Source organism: Anomaloglossus baeobatrachus, chromosome 7 (genome assembly GCF_048569485.1).
Source record: "Anomaloglossus baeobatrachus isolate aAnoBae1 chromosome 7, aAnoBae1.hap1, whole genome shotgun sequence".
Lineage (NCBI taxonomy): Eukaryota > Metazoa > Chordata > Amphibia > Anura > Aromobatidae > Anomaloglossus > Anomaloglossus baeobatrachus.
Window position 1 is genome coordinate 260,230,580 of NC_134359.1, and position 20,107 is coordinate 260,250,686.

At 47.7% G+C, this 20,107-nt stretch overlaps 1 protein-coding gene and 1 long non-coding RNA gene across 2 annotated transcripts in view; one reads left to right on the forward strand and one right to left on the reverse strand.

Annotated features, from left to right (window-relative positions):
- LOC142245409 (uncharacterized) overlaps positions 1 to 16,323 on the reverse strand; it is a 28,240-nt gene extending 11,917 nt beyond the window's left edge. Inside the window, exons 1-2 of the long non-coding RNA XR_012724771.1 lie at positions 16,119 to 16,323; positions 9,715 to 9,810 (exon numbers count right to left, since the gene is read on the reverse strand). This is a non-coding gene — a long non-coding RNA (uncharacterized LOC142245409). The remainder of the gene's footprint in view (positions 1 to 9,714; positions 9,811 to 16,118) is intronic.
- Positions 16,282 to 20,107, forward strand: part of UNKL (unk like zinc finger) — a 113,071-nt gene continuing 109,245 nt past the window's right edge. Inside the window, exon 1 of the mRNA XM_075318084.1 lies at positions 16,282 to 16,364. Within this exon, the coding sequence (XP_075174199.1) occupies positions 16,300 to 16,364 (65 nt within the window). The 5' untranslated portion in view covers positions 16,282 to 16,299. The remainder of the gene's footprint in view (positions 16,365 to 20,107) is intronic.

The window sequence follows — 20,107 nt, forward strand, 5'->3', positions numbered from 1 at the left end:
GTACACTGTATATAGGCAAAAAGTTGCCAATCATTGGTGGGGGCATTGAATTACTACTTGTTCTCTAGTGATAATATCTTGGTAATAAAACAATTATTTTGTAAAAATTACACTAAGCAGCTCAGTAATAATAATAATAATTTATTCATTTATATAGCGCTATTAATTCCATAGCGCTTTACATACATTGGGAACACTGTCCCCATTGGAGCTCACAATCTAAATTCCCTATCTGCATGTCTTTGGAGTGTGGGAGGAAACCAGAGTACCCGGAGGAATCCCACGCAAACATGGGGGGAACATACAAACTCCTTGCAGATGGTGTCCTTGGTGGGAATTGAACCCAGGACCTCAGCGCTGCAAGACTGCAGTGCTAACCACTGAGCCATCGTGCCACCCAGTAAGTGACACTTCACTGGAATCAGGGTCTCTACATTATTCTCCTCTCAGATTAGGTAGCAAAAACCTGCCGACATATTCTCTTTAAGGCCCCCACAATCATATTGATCCATAAACTGCTGATATCAGCAGGATTGGCCAATGCAGTAAAGATTATGGGGCCTCTCGGCTTTAGGGTACCTTCACACTTAGCGATGCAGCAGCGATCCGACCAGCGATCTGACCTGGTCAGGATCGCTGCTGCATCGCTACATGGTCGCTGGTGAGCTGTCAAACAGGCAGATCTCACCAGCGACCAGTGAACAGCCCCCAGCCAGCAGCGACGTGCAAGCGACGCTGCGCTTGCACGGAGCCGCCGTCTGGAAGCTGCGGAGACTGGTAACTAAGGTAAACATCGGGTATGGTTACCCGATGTTTACATTAGTTACCAGTGTGAGCAGGGAGCCGCGCACACTGAGCGCTGGCTCCTTGCTCTCCTAGCTGCTGTACACATCGGGTTAATTAACCCGATGTGTAATGCAGCTACATGTGCAGAGAGCAGGGAGCCGCGCACACTGCTTAGCGCTGGCTCCTTGCTCTCCTAGCTACAGTACACATCGGGTTAATTAACCCGATGTGTACAGCAGCTACATGTGCAGAGAGCCGGAGCCGGCAGCACAGGCAGCGTGAGAGCTGCGGAGGCTGGTAACTAAGGTAAATATCGGGTAACCACCTTGGTTACCCGATGTTTATCTTGGATACAGCTTACCTCAGCTGTCAGACGCCGGCTCCTGCTCCCTGCTCGCTTCATTTGTCGCTCTCTTGCTGTCACACACAGCGATCTGTGTGTCACAGCAGGAGAGCGGCTTTGAAGAAAACGAACCAGGGCTGTGTGTAACGAGCAGCGATCTCACAGCAGGGGCCAGGTCGCTGCTCAGTGTCACACACAGCGAGATCGCTAATGAGGTCACTGCTGCGTCACAAAAAGCGTGACTCAGCAGCGATCTCGGCAGCGAGCTCGCTGTGTGTGAAGCACCCCTTACCCCGATAGATCATATTGGGGAGGATAAGGGTTGGGCGGTTTGATGTAAACACCCAATCCTTGTGTTTTACAAGAGATAAGAGGGGAGTCTGCCAGCAGCTTTCTCCGCGCTCTCCATTGTGTATACATAAGGTCCTGCTGAGATGAATGCTCACGTGTATGGGGCATACGGGGGATGTAGCTGTTAGTCAAACATACATACAAAGTGGGGCGGCATTTTACAAATGAAGCCTCATCTCTGTCCCGGTAATATCAGTGTATTAGTAATGTGGATTAAATGTCTGTTTGTTCCTCATCTGTAAAAATAGTTATAAAGTGGCTGGAAGCTTTCACATGTCCATTACCGTGATGGACGCTGGACGACCCCTTTAAGCATCGGGGGAGGTGGGTGTTAAAGGAACCAAAATGTCTCCGTTTACTATTAGAAGAGGAGAGAGGATTAAAGACCACAACAAAATTCACTTAAGCCCCCCATACACAATAGACTAATGTTGGCTGTTGTCCGAACCTGCTGAACTCATTGGGTTCGATCTGCGTACGTGGGGAGTTGGGTTCGGACGACAATCCAATGCGTATGGGGGGGACTTGGGTTCGGCTTACAATCCAATGCGTATGGGGGGTCAGTTGGGTTCGGCTGACAATCTAATGCGTATGGGGGGAGTTGGGTTCGGCTGACAATCCAATGCGTATGGGGGGAGTTGGGTTCAGCTGAAAATCCAATACGTATGGGGGGAGTTGAGTTCGGCTGACAATGCAATGCATATGGGGGGAGTTGGGTTCAGCTGACAATGCAATGCGTATGGGGGGAGTTGGGTGCGGCTGACAATCCAATGTGTATGGGGGGAGTTAGGTTCGGCTGACAATCCAATGTGTATGGGGGGAGTTGGGTTCAGCTGTGAATCTAATTTATATGGGGACATTGGGTTCGGCTAACAATCTAATGTATATGGGGGGAGTTGGGTTCAGCTGTGAATCTAATTTATATGGGGACTTTGGGTTCGGCTGACAATCTAATGTGTATGGGGACGTTGGGTTCGGCTGACAATCCAATGCGTATGGGGGGAGTTGGGTTCGGCCGACAATCCAATGCGTATGGGGGGAGTTGGGTTCGGCCGACAATCCAATGCGTATGGGGGGAGTTGGGTTCGGCTGGGAATCTAACGTATTTGTTGACGTTGGGTTCGGCTAACAATCTAATGTGTATGGGGACGTTGGGTTCGGCTGACAATCCAACGCGTATGGGGGCAGTTGGGTTCGGCCGACAATCCAACGCGTATGGGGGCAGTTGGGTTCGGCCGACAATCCAATGCGTATGGGGGGAGTTGGGTTCGGCTGGGAATCTAACGTATTTGTTGACGTTGGGTTCGGCTAACAATCTAATGTGTATGGGGACGTTGGGTTCGGCTGACAATCCAATGCGTATGGGGGGAGTTGGGTTCGGCCGACAATCCAATGCGTATGGGGGAAGTTAGGTTCGGCTGGGAATCTAACGTATTTGTTGATGTTGGGTTCGGCTAACAATCTAATGTGTATGGGGACGTTGGGTTCAGCTGGGAATCTAATGTATATGAGGGCGTTAGGTTCGGCTGACAATCTAATGTATATGAGGGCGTTAGGTTCGGCTGACAATCTAATGTGTATGGGGACGTTGGGTTCGGCTTACAATCTAATGTGTAGGGTTGCTTTGGCCAAATGATCGTTGGGGAAGATATCAATTGGGCATGTCTGATTTCACACTGCGATCGCTTTGTTTTCCCGGAGATATGTCATTGATAGACATATCTCCGGCTCTTGGAGAACACAGGAGTGCACAGCTGAACGCACGCTCCTGTGTATGCGGAGACAGCGGAGATGGCTGTCGGCCCAGCAATCAGCTGACGCATCTTTAGACTGAAGGCCATCTGAGATGTCTTCCTCTCAATATCACAGTATGGGTTCTGGCACCTTACAAAGTCCTACAGAAAAGGAACTTTTTCCAAGTTTGCAGACATAAGAAAATTAGTTTAACAAGGTGCAGTCTATTGTCTGATTGTCCCCCATTCATTGTAATTAATGTCACCTTCTTAGAAGATAAGACACACAACAATGGAGTTTTTATTTTGTGTCTTCAGGGAATCCATGTGTCTCAAAGCTCTTTTCTATACATTATAACTAGGCCGGGGTCACACTGACTTTTAGCATCTGATGGGAGAGAATTGGATTTAATATGCTAATGACACTTGGCTCAAGTGGTGCCTGCAGAGAGAACCGAATCTTTCACATGCGAGAATCGGATCCCGGGTGTGGAGAAGATGAAGACACTAAAGGCCCCGTTACACGCAATGACATCGCTAACGAGATGTCGTTGGGGTCATGTAATTCGTGACACATAACCGGCCTCGTTAGAGACGTCGTTGCGTGTGACACGAATGAGCAACCGCTAACGATGCAAACTACTCACCACATCGTTGATCGTTGACACGTCGTCCATTTACAAAATATCGTTGCTGCTTTTGGACGCAGATTGTTCGTCGTTCCTGAGGCAGTACACATCGCTACGTGTGACACCCCAGGAATGACGAACAACACCGTACTTGCTTCCTCCGGCAACGAGGTGGGCGTGACTTTCATTCGGCTGCTCTCTGCCCCTCCGCTTCTATTGGACGCCTGCCGTGTGACGTTGCCCTGACGACGCACAAACCGTCCCCTTAGAAAAGAGGCTGTTCGCCGGCCACAGCAACGTCGTTAGGAAGGTAAGTATGTGTGACGGGTACTAGAGATATTGTGCGCCACGGGCAGCGATTTGCCCGTGACGCACAAACGACGGGGGCGGGTCTTTCACGAGCGACATCGCTAGCGATGTCGCTGCGTGTAAAGCGCCCTTAAGCTCTCCATCTTCTCAATTGTTTGTGTCGGCGTATATTGGACTGCACTATGAATGTTATCAATGCAGTGTGATGTTTTGCACCCGCCCATAGACTTGTATGGGTGCACGCTGTCCTATGCTGCCAATCGCAGGATGCTGCAATTTTTTTGCTCATGCCAAATCGCAATGAGAAAGAAAAAATCAAAAAACGCTGATCGGCGCTGCCCCATAGAATAACATTGGAGCGAGTGCTATTCTCCTGAGTGGATGAAAGAGGGCCCAGATAGCTGTCAGTGGCCCACAACTATCTAAATTGTATGTGAGGCTTAAGGGTGCTTTACACGCTGCTACATCGATAGCGATTGCTAGCGATGTTGAGCGCGATAGCACTCGCCCCCGTTGTTCGTGCAACATTTGATGCTCGCTGCCGTAGCGAACATTATCGCTACGGCAGCGTCACACGCACATACCTTGTCAGCGACGTCGCTGTGACCGCCGAACAATCCCTCCTTCAAGGGGGAGGTGCGTTCGGCATCATAGCGACGTCACTGCGGCTTCACTAAGCAGCCGGCCAATAGAGTCGGAGGGGCGGAGATGAGCGGGGCGTAACATCCCGCCCACCTCCTTCCTTCCGCATTGCCGGTGGACGCAGGTAAGGAGATGTTCGTCGTTCCTGCGGTGTCACATAGCGATGTGTGATGCCGCAGGAACGACGAACAACATCATACCTGCAGCAGCAACGATGTTAAGGAAAGGAGCGACGTGTCAACGATCACCGTTTTTGAACGATTTTGCGATCGTTGATCGTCACTCCTATCTGTCACACACTGCGATGTCGCTACCGGCGCCGGATGTGCGTCACTAACGATGTGACCCCGACGATATATAGGTACCGATGTCGCAGCGTGTAAAGCACCCTTTAGATTTAAAGGGAATCTGTCACCAGGTTTTTTTCTCCTTCATCTGAGAGAAGCATAATGTAGAGACAGAGACCCTGATTCCAGCGATGTGTCACTTACTGAGCTGTTTGCTATCATTTTGATAACATCAATGTTTTCTCTGCTGCAGATCTAGCAGTTATACGGAATATGAATATGACAGGACGCCAAGGAGTTCTGTAATGATAATCTACTGCTGATTAAACTGTGATTTTATCAAAACTACACCAAGCAGCCCAGTATGTGACACATCGTTGGAATCAGGATCTCTGCCCCTATACTATGCTGCTCTCCTCAGATTAGGTGTTCAAAACCTGATGGCAGATTCCTTTTAAGCTGTTGGGGGAAGCCCAGGACATCCTACAGGTCTATGAGATGCAGATGGTAAAAGTCTTATTATTACAGATTATTGCCCCGTTATGTCTCGGAGTGGGGGTGGGAGTGGGATATTTTCCCAGATGTCGATTTGTGGACTTTATCAGTTATGTTGTAACTAGATCATTCAATATTTTACCATGGTCTGGGGTGATTATATACAGTAGATTGTAGTACACAGACAATACAGGAATAGAATGGAGTGTGGGGCAGCCGGAAGGCCACTTTGGTGTTATTTGCCACCTCCACTTCTCGTACAACGTCTTCTCACATGGAAACTTTTATGACATCATTTATATGGCGGTATAAATCAAAGATAGTTCTGAAGGTCTCTTCAAAATAATATTTCACGCCGTTGTCCTATATATTTCTTTACAAGCCGCTTATTTGTACATCCCATAGTGAGGAAAGTCTTTTCTGAGAAGCAATATGTCCAGAAATCTTTGTGCTGTTGCATTGTTCTGGAAGAATGGGGGCGACGTGTAACAATGAGGGGGAGTAATGTCTGGCAAGAAGTGAGAATGAGATCTGCTGGGGTCAGAGCAGGCGGAGAAGAGAAAAGGGAGGGAACGTAACAGTAGAAGGGGAAGAGTGTGTAACAATAGAGGAGCTGGAGGCAACATGGAGGCGGAGAGGCGTGCACCAGTGATGGAGGAGTGGCGTCTCTAGTGTGTCAGGGAATGGGGAGTGATTGAGGCAGTGGATTTCCAGACGGTGCTGCTCCTGAATATCACCAAGTAATTGTGCCACCAGTATGCTCCTACCGGATTACCTAATGTGGCCTCCTCCAATATGAATAAAGCCAGGAGCACACTGGCCAGTCCGCCATCGAGGGAGCTGAAAACGGAGTACAAGAGACGCTTCACAAAGGAGCCCGCCGGACTCTTAACTATAATGAGGTTTCCGTCTTGGTTCCTATTATTTAATGGGAAGACGTAGTGTGACATCTTGCACTACTTACTTCTTGCATTTTTGACAATCTGTAACAGCGTCTCCAAACGGTTGGGAACTAAGCCTTAACACTAGAAGTCCCAGAAATTTCGAGCTCCCCCCTGAAGTCCCGAAAGAGGGTCAAATGACATACAATAAACTGAATAGAACTAACTAGAAACTAAAGGGCTAAACTCAATGGAAAACAACAACCTCCTGTGGTGCGAAGGTAATGGCTTTAATTACAGAACAAAAGACGGTGATTTTAGGATGTTAGCTAAAATCCTTCAGGTCATTCGACCCGTCTCTGGGTTCCAAAGGTAGAAATGTTAAATGACCCCTGTCTGGGACTTCTAGTGTTAAGGTGTCCTTGCCTTTATGCTCACATATACATTAGACATGTTCCTGCATCCAACCAGCTGAATTTCAGCAACCGATCCTTCCTTTTGCACAGCTGAAGGAAGGTGGCGGCCCCGGGTCACTCGGGTACCACACTCCTTAGCTAAGGAGCCACTGTGTGCGGATGGGACGTCAGGTGGAGTGCATGACACTTACTGGTTTCTTCTGGCCGATGTCTGTCACTCTGCTGACAGTCATCATTGTAGACACACGCAACACCAGAGCTCAATCAGCCAACCAGAAAGTTCACTTTATTCTTTGCACCGTTTTGACAGACGGGGGTGGACATATCATAAAACCCTAGTGCATGTCCTTATTATCTCCCGCCTGGACTATTGCAACCGCCTGCTCTGCAGCCTTCCTTCTAATAGTCTCGCACCCTTACAATCTATTCTACACCTGTCCCCCCGCTACTCCCCAACCTCTCCTTTGTGCCAATCCCTTCACTGGCTTCCCATTGCCCAACGACTCCAGTTCAAAACACTAACCATGACATACAAAGCCATCCACAACCAGTCTCCTCCTTACATCTATGACCTAGTCTCCCGGTACTTACCTGCACGCAACCTCCGATCCTCACAAGATCTTCTTCTCTACTCCCCTCTTATCTCTTCTTCCTACCATCGCATCCAAGATTTCTCCCGTGCCTCCCCCATACTCTAGAATGTTCTTCCACAACATATCAGACTCTGAAGACCCACCTCTTTCAACAAGCCTACAACCTGCCGTAACCCTCAGTCTTATATAGCACCGCACGACTGCCTCTACCCTCACCTATTGTATCCTCAACCATCCCTTGTAGACTGTGAGTCTTCGCGGGCAGGGACCTCTCTCCTCCTGTACCTGTCTGTGCCTTGTATTGTTTATGATTATTGTACTTGTCCCTATTGTGTATACCCCCATGGAATAAATGGGGCTATAACAATAAATAATAAATAATAATAATAAAAATAATAAGATCATTGGTGCAGTCACACAGGGGCCCAAGACGTAGGGAGCACATTTCTAACTCCAAAACAGGTGTAAATGTGCATTTTGACGACTTATTGTACTTGAAAGGGCCCATATACTGTTCTTGTACAGGGGCCCTATTCTGTCTGTATCCGCCAGTGATGACAGACATGGCCTTCCTTTGCTTCCTTCTTTTCAGTGTGGGGTACTACCTCTTGACATGTCCTCCTCCGCTATCTCGGATATTGACCTCCAGCTCCGGGGTCTGTATCTCCTTCCCTCTGACTGCGTTCACCTTCATCCAATTCTGGGCCCTGGTGGCGCTCTAGCTGGATGACTCTCTAAGCCCACTGGGGTGAGCCGTAGGCTCCGGACCTCTCCAGTGTACCTCAGGGTTTCTTAGCGCCAGGGCTACGTCTTCTCACACTTGAACCCTATTCTAAACTGGCTCCTCTCAAGACCTCCTCTTTCCTGTATCTGTGACTTCCCCTTTAACCCTATCTCGAACATTCTGCCGCTATCTTGGTCCAACCAGTAGGTGGCGCCTTTGGTAACAGTCCTGCTCTGCTATATCTAGAACCTGCACCCAGCTAGCAGCACAACATATTAACATATGCAATCAGTACTTAATATAACATGACATTACCGGTACAGGTCGAGCCCACCTGTACCCTGAGATCGGGGTGGAGGAAGGTACAACGCAGCAAGATAGAGGAGGCGCTAGTCCCAGTGGTGAACATTGGTTCGTGTGTATGTATGTATGTATGTATGTATGTATGTATGTATGTATGTATGTATGTGTGTGTGTGTGTGTGTGTGTGTGTATGTCCGCTAAAGGAATCCGCACCGTCGCATTTACAATCACGAAATTTTACACAGACGCCTCATGTGACTCAGGGAACGTCATAGACTTTTGATGGGAAAATTTAACCCCGCACTTTACAGTTACTCTCCAAAAAACCTGCCTCCATTAAAGTCAATGGAGCTGGAAGCCACAGGTTATTAATAGCAGCTCTGATTGGTTGCTGTAGGAACGAAAGACATTCATAGTATAACAAGCTTTTGTGTGAGTTAATATGATATCGGTGGGGAGACGGATTGAGAAAGACAGACAAAGAGACAGAGGCAGACAGACACAGACAGTGAAAGAGACAGAGAGAGACAGACATAGAGACAGAGAAACAGACAAACAGACAGAGAGACAGACAGAGATAGACAGAGACAGACAGGGAAAGAGACAGACGGAGAAAGAGACAGTCGGGGAAAGACACAGAAGGGAAAAGACACAGACAGAGATAGGCAGACAGGGAAAGAGACAGACAGAGAGACAGGGAAAGACAGACAGGGAAAGAGACAGACGGGGAAAGAGACAGACGGGGAAAGAGATATAGAGAGAATGACAGAAAGAGACACAGACAGACACAGAAAGACAGAGACTGGGAGAGAGACAGAGAGACAATTACTATCCCGGGCAACGCCGGGTACCACAGCTAATATATATAGCTTTTATATATATTATATATATATATATATAAAATATATAATTATTATAATATATAATTATAATATAGATAATTTTTAGAATTTCTTATTAAACTGTTCTTATCTGTTTTGGGGTTTTTTTATCGGGGAAGGGATAACAATACACACAAATGAAAATAAATAAAATATATATATATATATATATATATATATATATATATATTATTTATTTTTTTCATTTGTGTGTATTGTTATCCCTTCCCCGATAAAAAAAACCCAAAACAGATAAGAACAGTTTAATAAGAAATTCTAAAAATCCCCATCAAAAACTAAAAATATGGAGATTCAATAGTTCAAAAACTCATCACAAATACCTTTTGTCTCTCCTTCCTGCCGGATCCCTTCTGGCTTTAGGCGAAAAAAAGCTGCACAAGTGTCCTGCCCTGTGGTGGATTTGGCTCTCGGTGGAGCTAAGGAGACAATATGGAAACCGCTTCCTTATTTATTCATGCATTCCATGTTTTTGTTTTTTTTTTTCTTGTCTTTAATTCAGGCATGCTTTAATTTTTTTTCCAAAGTCCTATAAAAACTGCGTGGAAAAAAACACTTTGAGAAAAAAACTCCACACACATTTTGCTTAAAAAAAAAAGGATCCAAGTAATAGATTAAAAGGACAAATGCAATTTTTGAGGTTTTTTTTTTTTAATTTCACAATTGGCATAGAAAAAAATAACAAATGTTGGAAAAATGCTGGAAAAAAATACGTGTGTTAAAATATCCCAATAAATTGTATACATGGCTTTGATACGGATTGGGTCATGGATCAGGGGCGGAGCGATCGCGGAGGACACCATCGTGACCGGGAGGTCAGGAGGCCCGAGGACCTTAGCCTGTGGCGTACATACAATTGAAAGCAATGATGAGAGAGTGAGCGGAGCACTTCAGGTTGCTTTACATGCTGTGACATCGCTAACAATATATCGTCGGGGTCACATCGTTAGTGACGCACATCCGGCGCCGGTAGCGACATCGCAGCGTGTGACACCAATGAGCGTCGATCAACAAGCGCAAAAACGTGAAAAATCGTTGCTCGTTGACACGTCGTTCATTTCCTTAATATCGTTGCTGTTGCAGCTACGATGTTGTTCCTCGTTCCTGCGGCAGCACACATCGCTATGTGTGACACCGCAGGAACGACGAACATCTCCTTACCTGCGTCCACCGGCAATGAGGAAGGAAGGAGGTAGGCGGAATGTTCCGGCTGCTCATCTCTGCCCCTCCTCTGCTATTGGACGGCTGCCGCGTGACGTCGCTGTGACGCCGCACGACCCGCCCCCTTAGAAAGGAGGCGGATAGCGGTCCAGAGCGACATGGCAGGGCAGGTAAGTCTGTGTGACGGGTGTTAGCGATGTTGTGCGCCACGGGCAGCGATTTGCCCGTGTCGCACAACCGACGGGGGCGGGTACGCTCACTAGTGATATCGGTATCGATATCGCAGCGTGTAAAGTGCCCTTTCCTCTCTCATCATTCTCCCGCAGTGTCTGCGGCGCCCTGACGTGTCAACACAGCGGAGCGCGAAGACGTCACAACTGCACGCCGTGCTGAGATGTGCAGTGCGGCAGAACAGAGGACACGCTAAGGAAACCAGAGAAGCGGGAAAATGAGGAGAAGTGAATATGTAGTTAATCACAGTGGCCAGACGACAAAGGGGGTGCATTGAACAATATGGATCTTGCATGCTATTATATCGAGGAATATGGGGGCTGCATAATGGTATATGGGGGCTGCATAATACTATATGGGGGCTGCATAATACTATATGGAGTGCATTATAATACCTGGAGGAGGACTATGGGGTGCATTAAACTCTATGCAGGACTATGGGGAGAGTAATATAATATATGGAGGACTATGAGGAGTGTATTATAATATATGGAGGACTATGAGGAGTGTATTATAATATATGGAGGAGTATGGGGAGTGTATTATAATATCGGCTATTATATCAGGAAAGCTGGTTGTTGAGGGAAAGAGCCAAGTGTCAGCGTAATTATCCTGTACCTTAAGGGTGGGCGGGGACAGGGGGGGACCAGGTCCAAATTTTGCACCGGGGCCCATTAAACTCTAGTTACGCCACTGGTCACGGTAGCTCGTAGACATTATAGATGTGATGTAAAATGGAATTTGTGAAATGTGCGACAGGTTTGGAGCATTTCAGTACCAGAATCCAAAGGGTTTGCTGCTGTGGAGAATCCACAGCAGATAGATACTGCGTGTCATCCCCCAAAGGTCTAATACTTGGGGTGTTTTTGTCAGTGGATAATCCGCAGTAGATTTTGCCCCATAAAAAAGGTAAATCTGCAGCAAAATCCATATCTGTTACATTACATGTGGGTTTGGCTGTGGATTTAACCCTGTTCCTCAATTGAAATCTGCCATGAATTCTGCACTAAGGCGGGCTTTGCACGTTGCGACATCGCAAGCCGATGCTGCGATGTCGCACACGATAGTCCCCGCCCCCGTCGCAGGTACGATATCGTGTGATAGCTGGCGTAGCGAAAATTATCGCTACGGCAGCTTCACATGCACTCACCTGCCCTGCGACCGTCGCTCTGGCCGGCGACCCACCTCCTTCCTAAGGGGGCGGGTCGTGCGGCGTCATAGCGACGTCACACGGCAGGCGGCCAATAGCGGCAGAGGGGCGGAGATGAGCAGGATGTAAACATCCCGCCCACCTTCTTCCTTCCGCATAGCCGCCGGCGGCAGGTAAGGAGATGTTCCTCGCTCCTGCAGCTTCATACACAGCGATGTGTGCTGCCGCAGGAACGAGGAACAACATCGTACCTGTGACGGCACCGGCATTATGGAAATGTCGGTGAATGCAACGATGATACGTTTTTGCGCTCGTTCATCGTATCATCTAGCATTTACACAGTACGATGTCGAAAGTGAAGCCGGATGTGCGTCACTTTCGATTTGACCCCACCGACATCGCACGTGCGATGTCGCAACGTGCAAAGCCGCCCTAAGAATTGACGGGGAATGTGGATTTCCACATTGAAAATTTCTGACTCTCTGGGTCACACTGTGGTCGGTGTAGGAGTCGGAAAGTCGCTTTCATCATGTAAGGGGTACTTTGCACGTTGCGACATCGCAGGTGCGATGTCGGTGGGGTCATGGCGAAGGTGACGCACTTCGTGCGTCGCTCTCGACATCGTAGTGTGTAAATCCTAGATGATACGATTAACGAGCGCAAAAGCGTCGTAATCGTATCATCGGTGCAGGGTCGGGGAAAACCATAATTAAGCTGCAGCGACGGTACGATGTTGTTCCTCGTTCCTGCGGCAGCACACATCGCTGTGATGTAAAGCCGCAGGAGTGAGGAACATCTCCTTACCTGCCTCCAGCAGCTCACGCCGGCTATGCGGAAGGACAGAGGTGGGTGGGATGTTTACGTCCCACTCAGCTCCATCCCTCCGCTTCTATTGGTCGCCTGCCGTGTGACGTCGCTATGACGCTGCACGACCTGCCCCCTTAATAAGGAGGCGGATCGCCGGCCAGAGCGACGTCGCAGGGGAGGTGAGTGCGTGTGAAGCTGCTGTAGCGATAATATTCGCTACGGCAGCTATCACTAGATATCGCACCTGCGATGGGGGCGGGGACTATCACGCTCGGCATCGCAAGCATCGGCTTGCGATGACGCAGCGTGCAAAGTACCCCTTAGTCTATGGAGCTTGAAAACGAGGCGCAATAGACTTAAGGGGGTTTTACACGGTAGCGATATCGCTAGAAATTTCTAGCGATATCGAGCGCGAAAGCACCCGCCCCTGTCGTGCATGCGATTGTTTGTGATCACTGCCGTAGCGAACATTATCGCTACGGCAGCGTCACACGTACTTACCTGGTCGGCGGCATGGCTGTGACTGCCGAACAATCCCTCCCTCAAAGGGGAGGGACGTTCGGTATCACAGCGACGTCCCCGCGACGTCACTTAGCGGCCGGCCAATCAAAGCGGAGAGGCGGAGCTGAGCGTGATGTAAACATCCCGCCCACCTCTTCCTTCCGCATTGTGGCCGGCGGCAGGTAAGGAGACGTTCCTTGCTCCTGCGGTGTCACACACAGCGATGTGTGCTGCCGCAGGAGCGACGAACCACAACGAAAAACAACCATTACCGATTTTTGAGTTTGGGACGACCTCTCCATGGTGAACGATTTTCACCATTTTTGAGGTCGCTGGTCAGTGTCTCACGCTGCGATATCGTTAATGACGCCGGATGTGCGTCACTAACAACGCGACCCCGACGATAAAACATTAACGATATCGTAGCGTGTAAAGCCCCCTTTAAAGTGGAAAAGTGACTTCGACTCATGCATAGACTCCAGTGGGACCCGGAGAGTTGGAATCACTATCACGTGGACATGACCCAGAAGAAGCAGAGTTGGACACTAGTCTGTGAATGTATCACTACCCCTACACTACATACACATAGATTTATTCCATACAGATTTATATCGGCTTGCTCCTTTAAAGTGGATCTGTCACCATACAAATAGAAAATGAATGTATATTATTACACAAATCTCACAGACCCGATGAGGCCGCTATACTTACTTGAAAATACATGTCAGGATGAATAGATAATTGTAATGTTAAGATGAGTATCTTCCAGCTAAAGAGTGAGAGAGCTCAGGAGTAGTGATGAGCGGGCACTACCATGCTCAGGTGCTCAGTACTCGTAACTAGTGATGAGCGGGCACTACCATGCTCGGGTGCTCAGTACTCGTAACTAGTGATGAGCAGGCACTACCATGCTCAGGTGCTCACTACTCGTCACTAGTGATGAGCGGGCACTACCATGCTCAGGTGCTCACTACTCGTAACTAGTGATGAGTGAGCACTACCATGCTCGGGTGCTCAGTACTCGTAACTAGTGATGAGCGGGCACTACCATGCTCAGGTGCTCAGTACTCGTAACTAGTGATGAGCGGGCACTACCATGCTCGGGTGCTCAGTACTCATAACTAATGATGAGCGGGCACTACCATGCTCAGGTGTTCTGTACTCGTAACTAGTGATGAGCGGGCACTACCATGCTCGGGTGCTCAGTACTGGTAACTAGTGATGAGTGGGCACTACCATGCTCAGGTGCTCAGTACTCGTAACTAGTGATGAGTGAGCATTACCATGCTCGGGTGCTCGGTACTCGTAACTAGTGATGAGCGGGCACTACCATGCTCGGGTGCTCAGTACTCGTAACTAGTGATGAGTGAGTATTACCATGCTCAGGTGCTCTGTACTCGTAACTAGTGATGAGCGGGCACTACCATGCTCAGGTGCTCTGTACTGGTAACTAGTGATGAGCGAGCACTACCATGCTCGGGTGCTCAGTACTCGTAACTAGTGATGAGCGGGCACTACCATGCTCGGGTGCTCAGTACTCGTAACTAGTGATGAGCGAGCACTACCATGCTCGGGTGCTCAGTACTCGTAACTAGTGATGAGCGGGCACTACCATGCTCGGGTGCTCGGTACTCGTAACTAGTGATGAGCGAGCACTACCATGCTCGGGTGCTCGGTACTTGTAACTAGTGATGAGCGGGCACTACCATGCTCGGGTGCTCAGTACTCGTAACTAGTGATGAGCGGGCACTACCATGCTCGGGTGCTCGGTACTCGTAACTAGTGATGAGCGAGCACTACCATGCTCGGGTGCTCGGTACTCGTAACTAGTGATGAGCGGGCACTACCATGCTCGGGTGCTCAGTACTCGTAACAAGCAGTTGGAAGCTCGGACGGGTGCGACCCAAGTACCCGAGTATAATGGAAGTCAATGGAAAACTCGAGCATTTTTCGGAAGATCTTCAGGAAAAAAGCTCGAGATTCCCATTGACTTCCATTACACTCGGCACACAAGTCGCGCAATCTGAGCGGCAGAATGCTCGTTACGAGTACCAAGCACCCTAGTGTATTAGTGCTCACTCATCACTACTCAGGAGTCCATGCGTATTTTGCCTCCGTCCACCCTGCCTGGCTAACAGCTGCAGCTTGTACCGAGCAGTGTGAGAGCCCAGCAGGGAGGAGGGACGCTGAGGAGCTATCAGGCTAGCTGGAAGGACATTTGAGTTAAACTTCCATAAAGGATTATCATCTGTTCTGAATTAGAATTTTTTTTTTTAAAGTAAATACAGCAGCCTCATCAGGTCTAAGAGATCTATATGTGCTTTGCATTGTGAAATCTGGTGACAGGTGCGGTTTTAAAGGACTATTTCTATCAACTAAAATGATCATTTACGGATCGGTGGAGTCCTGAATACGGGGGGGGGGGGGTTTGTGGTAACGGAGCCGTGTATTTGGCGGTCTCCGGCAGTCCCATAGGAAATGAATGGAGTAGTGGCCACAAGTCACCTCCATATCAGTTCAAAAGGGGACAGTTATCTGCACTGGTGGGGTGAGTGGACTGTCCCTTTAAGTATTTGCCCCCAAAAGTCCCAAAAATGGCACATCAGTCCTAATGCAACCACTTTTATTCTGTGTGGAGAAGAAACTCCCAAATAACCACCTAAATAGCCTAAAATGCAGACTTTTCCATGACCTGTGACCTGTGACTGTGACCTGTGACCCGTGACAGTGACCTGTGACCCGTGACAGTGACCTGTGACCCGTGTCAGTGACCGTCTCACTGCACAGAGGAGTCTGGAGCTGCGCGGCACAACAATCAACACAAAGGGGCGGGGTCAGACATGAGGGGGCGTGGTTCAGAGTTCCCTCTCAAATTACCGTATCCAGAGGAGAGGCTGTGGGCGGAGCTTTTGCCCAGAAAGTGGGCTGGTCCTAGCTGATGCTGTCACTCAGAGGGCAGCAGCCGGGGGCGGGTTCTGTCACTCAAGGGTGGAGGGCGTGGCTAAGAGCTGGCTCTCTCGGATTCCCGCGCATGCGCTCATGTTTGTTTTGACTGAAAATGCCGTCGGTTTCGAAAACGGCGCTGAGCGGCTCCCCGCAGACCGAGAAACCGACTCACTACACGTAAGTGGCGGGCGCGGAGCGGGCGGCGGCTCCCGGTGCAGGGGGCGGGTGTGGCGGCAGTGTCTGGGCATGTGAGGAGCGGGCTGTTTTCCTGCGCTGTGGTCGGTGGAGCTGTGTGTGTGTCCGGCTGCGGCTCCGGAGCTCCCCGCACGTCTCTGGCCGCTTCCCGCTGCTCCGGCGCCTTCTTCCCGTCGCTCGCGTGCCCCGTCTGTATTCGCAGAGCCGTTACGTTGGTTGCGTAGCGCAGGTAGTCCCCTCCTCGCTGTGTGATGCGCTCCGCTAGAGCGCAGGGCTCGTCTGAGAATAGCGCTGCGAGCGGCGCCTGCTCACTCCCGGACGGCTGCTCCCTTTAAATAAAAAGCCTTTCCCTCCTTCTCCGCAGAATGTCAGCGATCTGCAGCCGCGTCCCCCTCCTCCCCGGCCCCTCCGCTACTTCTGCTGCTCTGTCACCTGTGCTCCCATTGATCTCTATGCTACATTCCTCTGGTGGAGAACATGCGGCTCCGCTCCCTGGATGATGGCAGCTGCTGCTGTAATGTGGCACATGTGGCCAGTCCTCCACAAAACACAGAGGAGCAATATGATCATGTGGCCCTTGGGGCCCCTCTTATATTGCAATGTTCCCTCCTTGTTTTCCAAGAGCTATAACTTTTTTTTGGGGGGTGGGGTCTGGTGCATTATGATCTGCTTACTGCAGGGGGTCCATACACTGCTCCCCCACTAAAGCTATAGCCCGGCTTCATAGGTGTATAATCAGCGCACACAATGGGGGTCCCCATGTGCGATGACAGTGGCCCCCTCGCCATTGACAATGACGTTGTTGAGGTTATACTGCTGGGATCGGAGCAAACTCCAATCCCGGTCAGTGAGCTCTGCATGCCGGCCGTCCACCACCGCTCCATGTCCTCGTCTAGCATCGGCACTTGGGTTCGGGGATGCCGATTGTCATTTTGTGGAAAGCTCATAACTTATGGCAGGATGACGGCGGAGGAGCGCAGCCCCCCTTCTGTATTTTCCAGCATTTTGTAGCCCCATTTTACCAAGACCTTATAGCTGATGAAAGCTCTCACGCACATCAGATCAGGAGATGAAGGGTTAAAAGCCGTGCTGCTGTCCACAAAGGAGAACGCTGGTGCTTGAGTAATTCTATTCAATGCGTTTTGGAGTTAAATACGCCTTCATCAGGATAAACACAATTCATATACATAAGATCAGGGCAGGCTGGATCTGCTGAGGGTGTACTAACTTTTACACTCCAACCCCAAATTGGTAGAATTGTAGTATTGAATTGTAAAGCGCTGCGGAATATGTTGGCGCTATATAAATATTATTATTATTTTATTATTATTATTATTATTATTATTAGAAAAGAAGGTTGGGCATGTTGAATTACAACATGCCTGATCCGTAGGGGGAAATGGGCTGTCTGCATCGATGTCTGTCTGACAGCTGCTTGTCCCATTCAGAAAGAATGCACGCTCGGCCAAGGCTCTGTGCATACACTCAATTGATGAAAAGAAGCATAAAAACATACTTTTTGAAAAAAAAATAAAAAATTTCATCAGCTTTTTTTTTGCTAAAACAAAATTTTTGTTGTGCAGAACAAAAATCTGTTGTGTGCACATAGCCTAAGGCTATGTGCGCACTAGAGCAAAATACCCGCGGATTTACCCGCGGATTTGCCGCGGAAATTTCTTGAGAAATGTCTGCAATCTTTGTGCAGACATTTCCCATGAAATTCTATGAGAAAAAAAAAAAGCTGTGCGCACTGGTGCGGATTTTTCTCAAGAAAGTTTCTTGAGAAAAGTTTCTCGAGAAAGTTTCTTGAGAAAATGAACATGTCCATTAATCCGCAGGTATCCCGCGGATTTCTGCAGTACAGCCTGCAAAAATCCGCAGGGAACCACCCGCGGGAAAATCGCGGCAAATCCGCATGCGGTTTTGCCGCGGATTTTTTCCGGAGTTCAGCAAATCTTCACTCCCAGAAGTTTCTCGAGAAGATTTTCTCGAGAAACTTCACATCTCTAGTGCGCACATAGCCTAAAAGTGCACGAGTTTGGGGTGGGGGAGGGGGGGGAGTGTCTATGGTGGTAGACAAACACATCAGTTTTCAAGAATGTATGGGCACCGTAAGAGAAACCGTTAACTGCACATCGTCTACTATCCAACATTTCACATAAACGTCAATGAATACTGACATATTTCTATCAGGAGGCAATATGGCAAGAACTTGCCATGTCTTAAAGAGGGTCTGTAGGAGATCCTGACGTGTCTCCCTTTATTATAATGCTAAACTTATATTCCCAATGACATGACAATTCAGAGGAGTATCTTTTTTTGTATAACTCTGCATTGCGCCTCAGTTATTCCTCCTGGAAATGTCGTATACAATGTGACATCTTGATGTACTAGGGGGGGCGTGTCCCTGCCCAGTCTGAAGCTGTCCAATCAGCGCTGCCGCTTTCAGACTAGTTGGACATGCCCTTGCAACATTAGGAATGGTAATAGTGACGTGTCTATACATTTCCAGGAGGAGCAACAGATGAATAGTACAATGCAGAGTGCTAAAAATAAAAGTTTCATAATTAGACTATTCTTTCTTTCTCTTATTAATATACAGCAGTTACCACTTTCTGATGTGGATTATGGTTTACGTCCATTGTCCGAACAGCCTTTAAAGCTATCTAGTAAAACATAAAAATTGTGTAAACTTAATTTTGGGGCACAGCATGAACGCCAGTTTTTTTTTTTTGTATGTAAGAATTCTGACACGTTGCTTATTATATCTCCCTAAGGCTATGTGCCCACGCTGCGGATTTACCGCGGATTTTGCCGCGGATTTACCGCGGATTTCCCGAAAATCTGCAGCAGCGGCACTTCCAAGCCATTTCAATGGCATTTTGGAAATGCTGTGTCCATGCTGCGGATTTTTCCGCTGCGGATTTGCCGCGGATTTTGATGCGGAAAAATCTGCAACATGTCAATTATTTGTTGCGGATTTGGGTATAGAATGGGGGAAAAAAAAAAAATCTGCATCAAAATCCGCGGTAAATCCGCGGCAAATCCGCGGGTGCGGATTTGCCACGAAAGTCGCGGATTTTCATGCAGAAAAATCTGCAGGTACATTCTACCGTGGACACATAGCCTAAGTGTCCGTGTTGTGTTTTTTTTATTATTATTATTCATTTTATAGCCTCTTGCATATCAGGGGTTAAATAATTTAATTTCTCCATGTTGACTTTTTTTTAAATTTTACTTGCAAATGATTATTTTTATTATTATTAATAATCATTTGTAAATAAATAAAAAAGTCAACATGGAGAAATTAAATTATTTAACCCTTTATGTAACAGTCTATAAAATCATAATTAATAATATATTATTATTTTGTAGACAGTTACATATCAGGGGTTAAATAATTTAATTTCTCCATGTTGACTTTTTAATTTTTATTTACAAATTATTATTTATTATTAATCATTTGTAAATAAAAAATAAAGTCAACATGGAGAAATTACGGTAAATTATTTAACCCTTGATATGTAACAGTCTATAAAATCATAATTAATAATTTATTTGTAGACAGTTACATATCAGGGGTTAAATAATTTAATTTCTCCATGTTGACTTTTTTTATTTTTTTTTTACAAATTATTATTATTATTTATTATTATTAATAATTTGTAAATAAAAAATAAAGTCAACATGGAGAAATTAAATTATTTAACCCTTGATGTGTTACA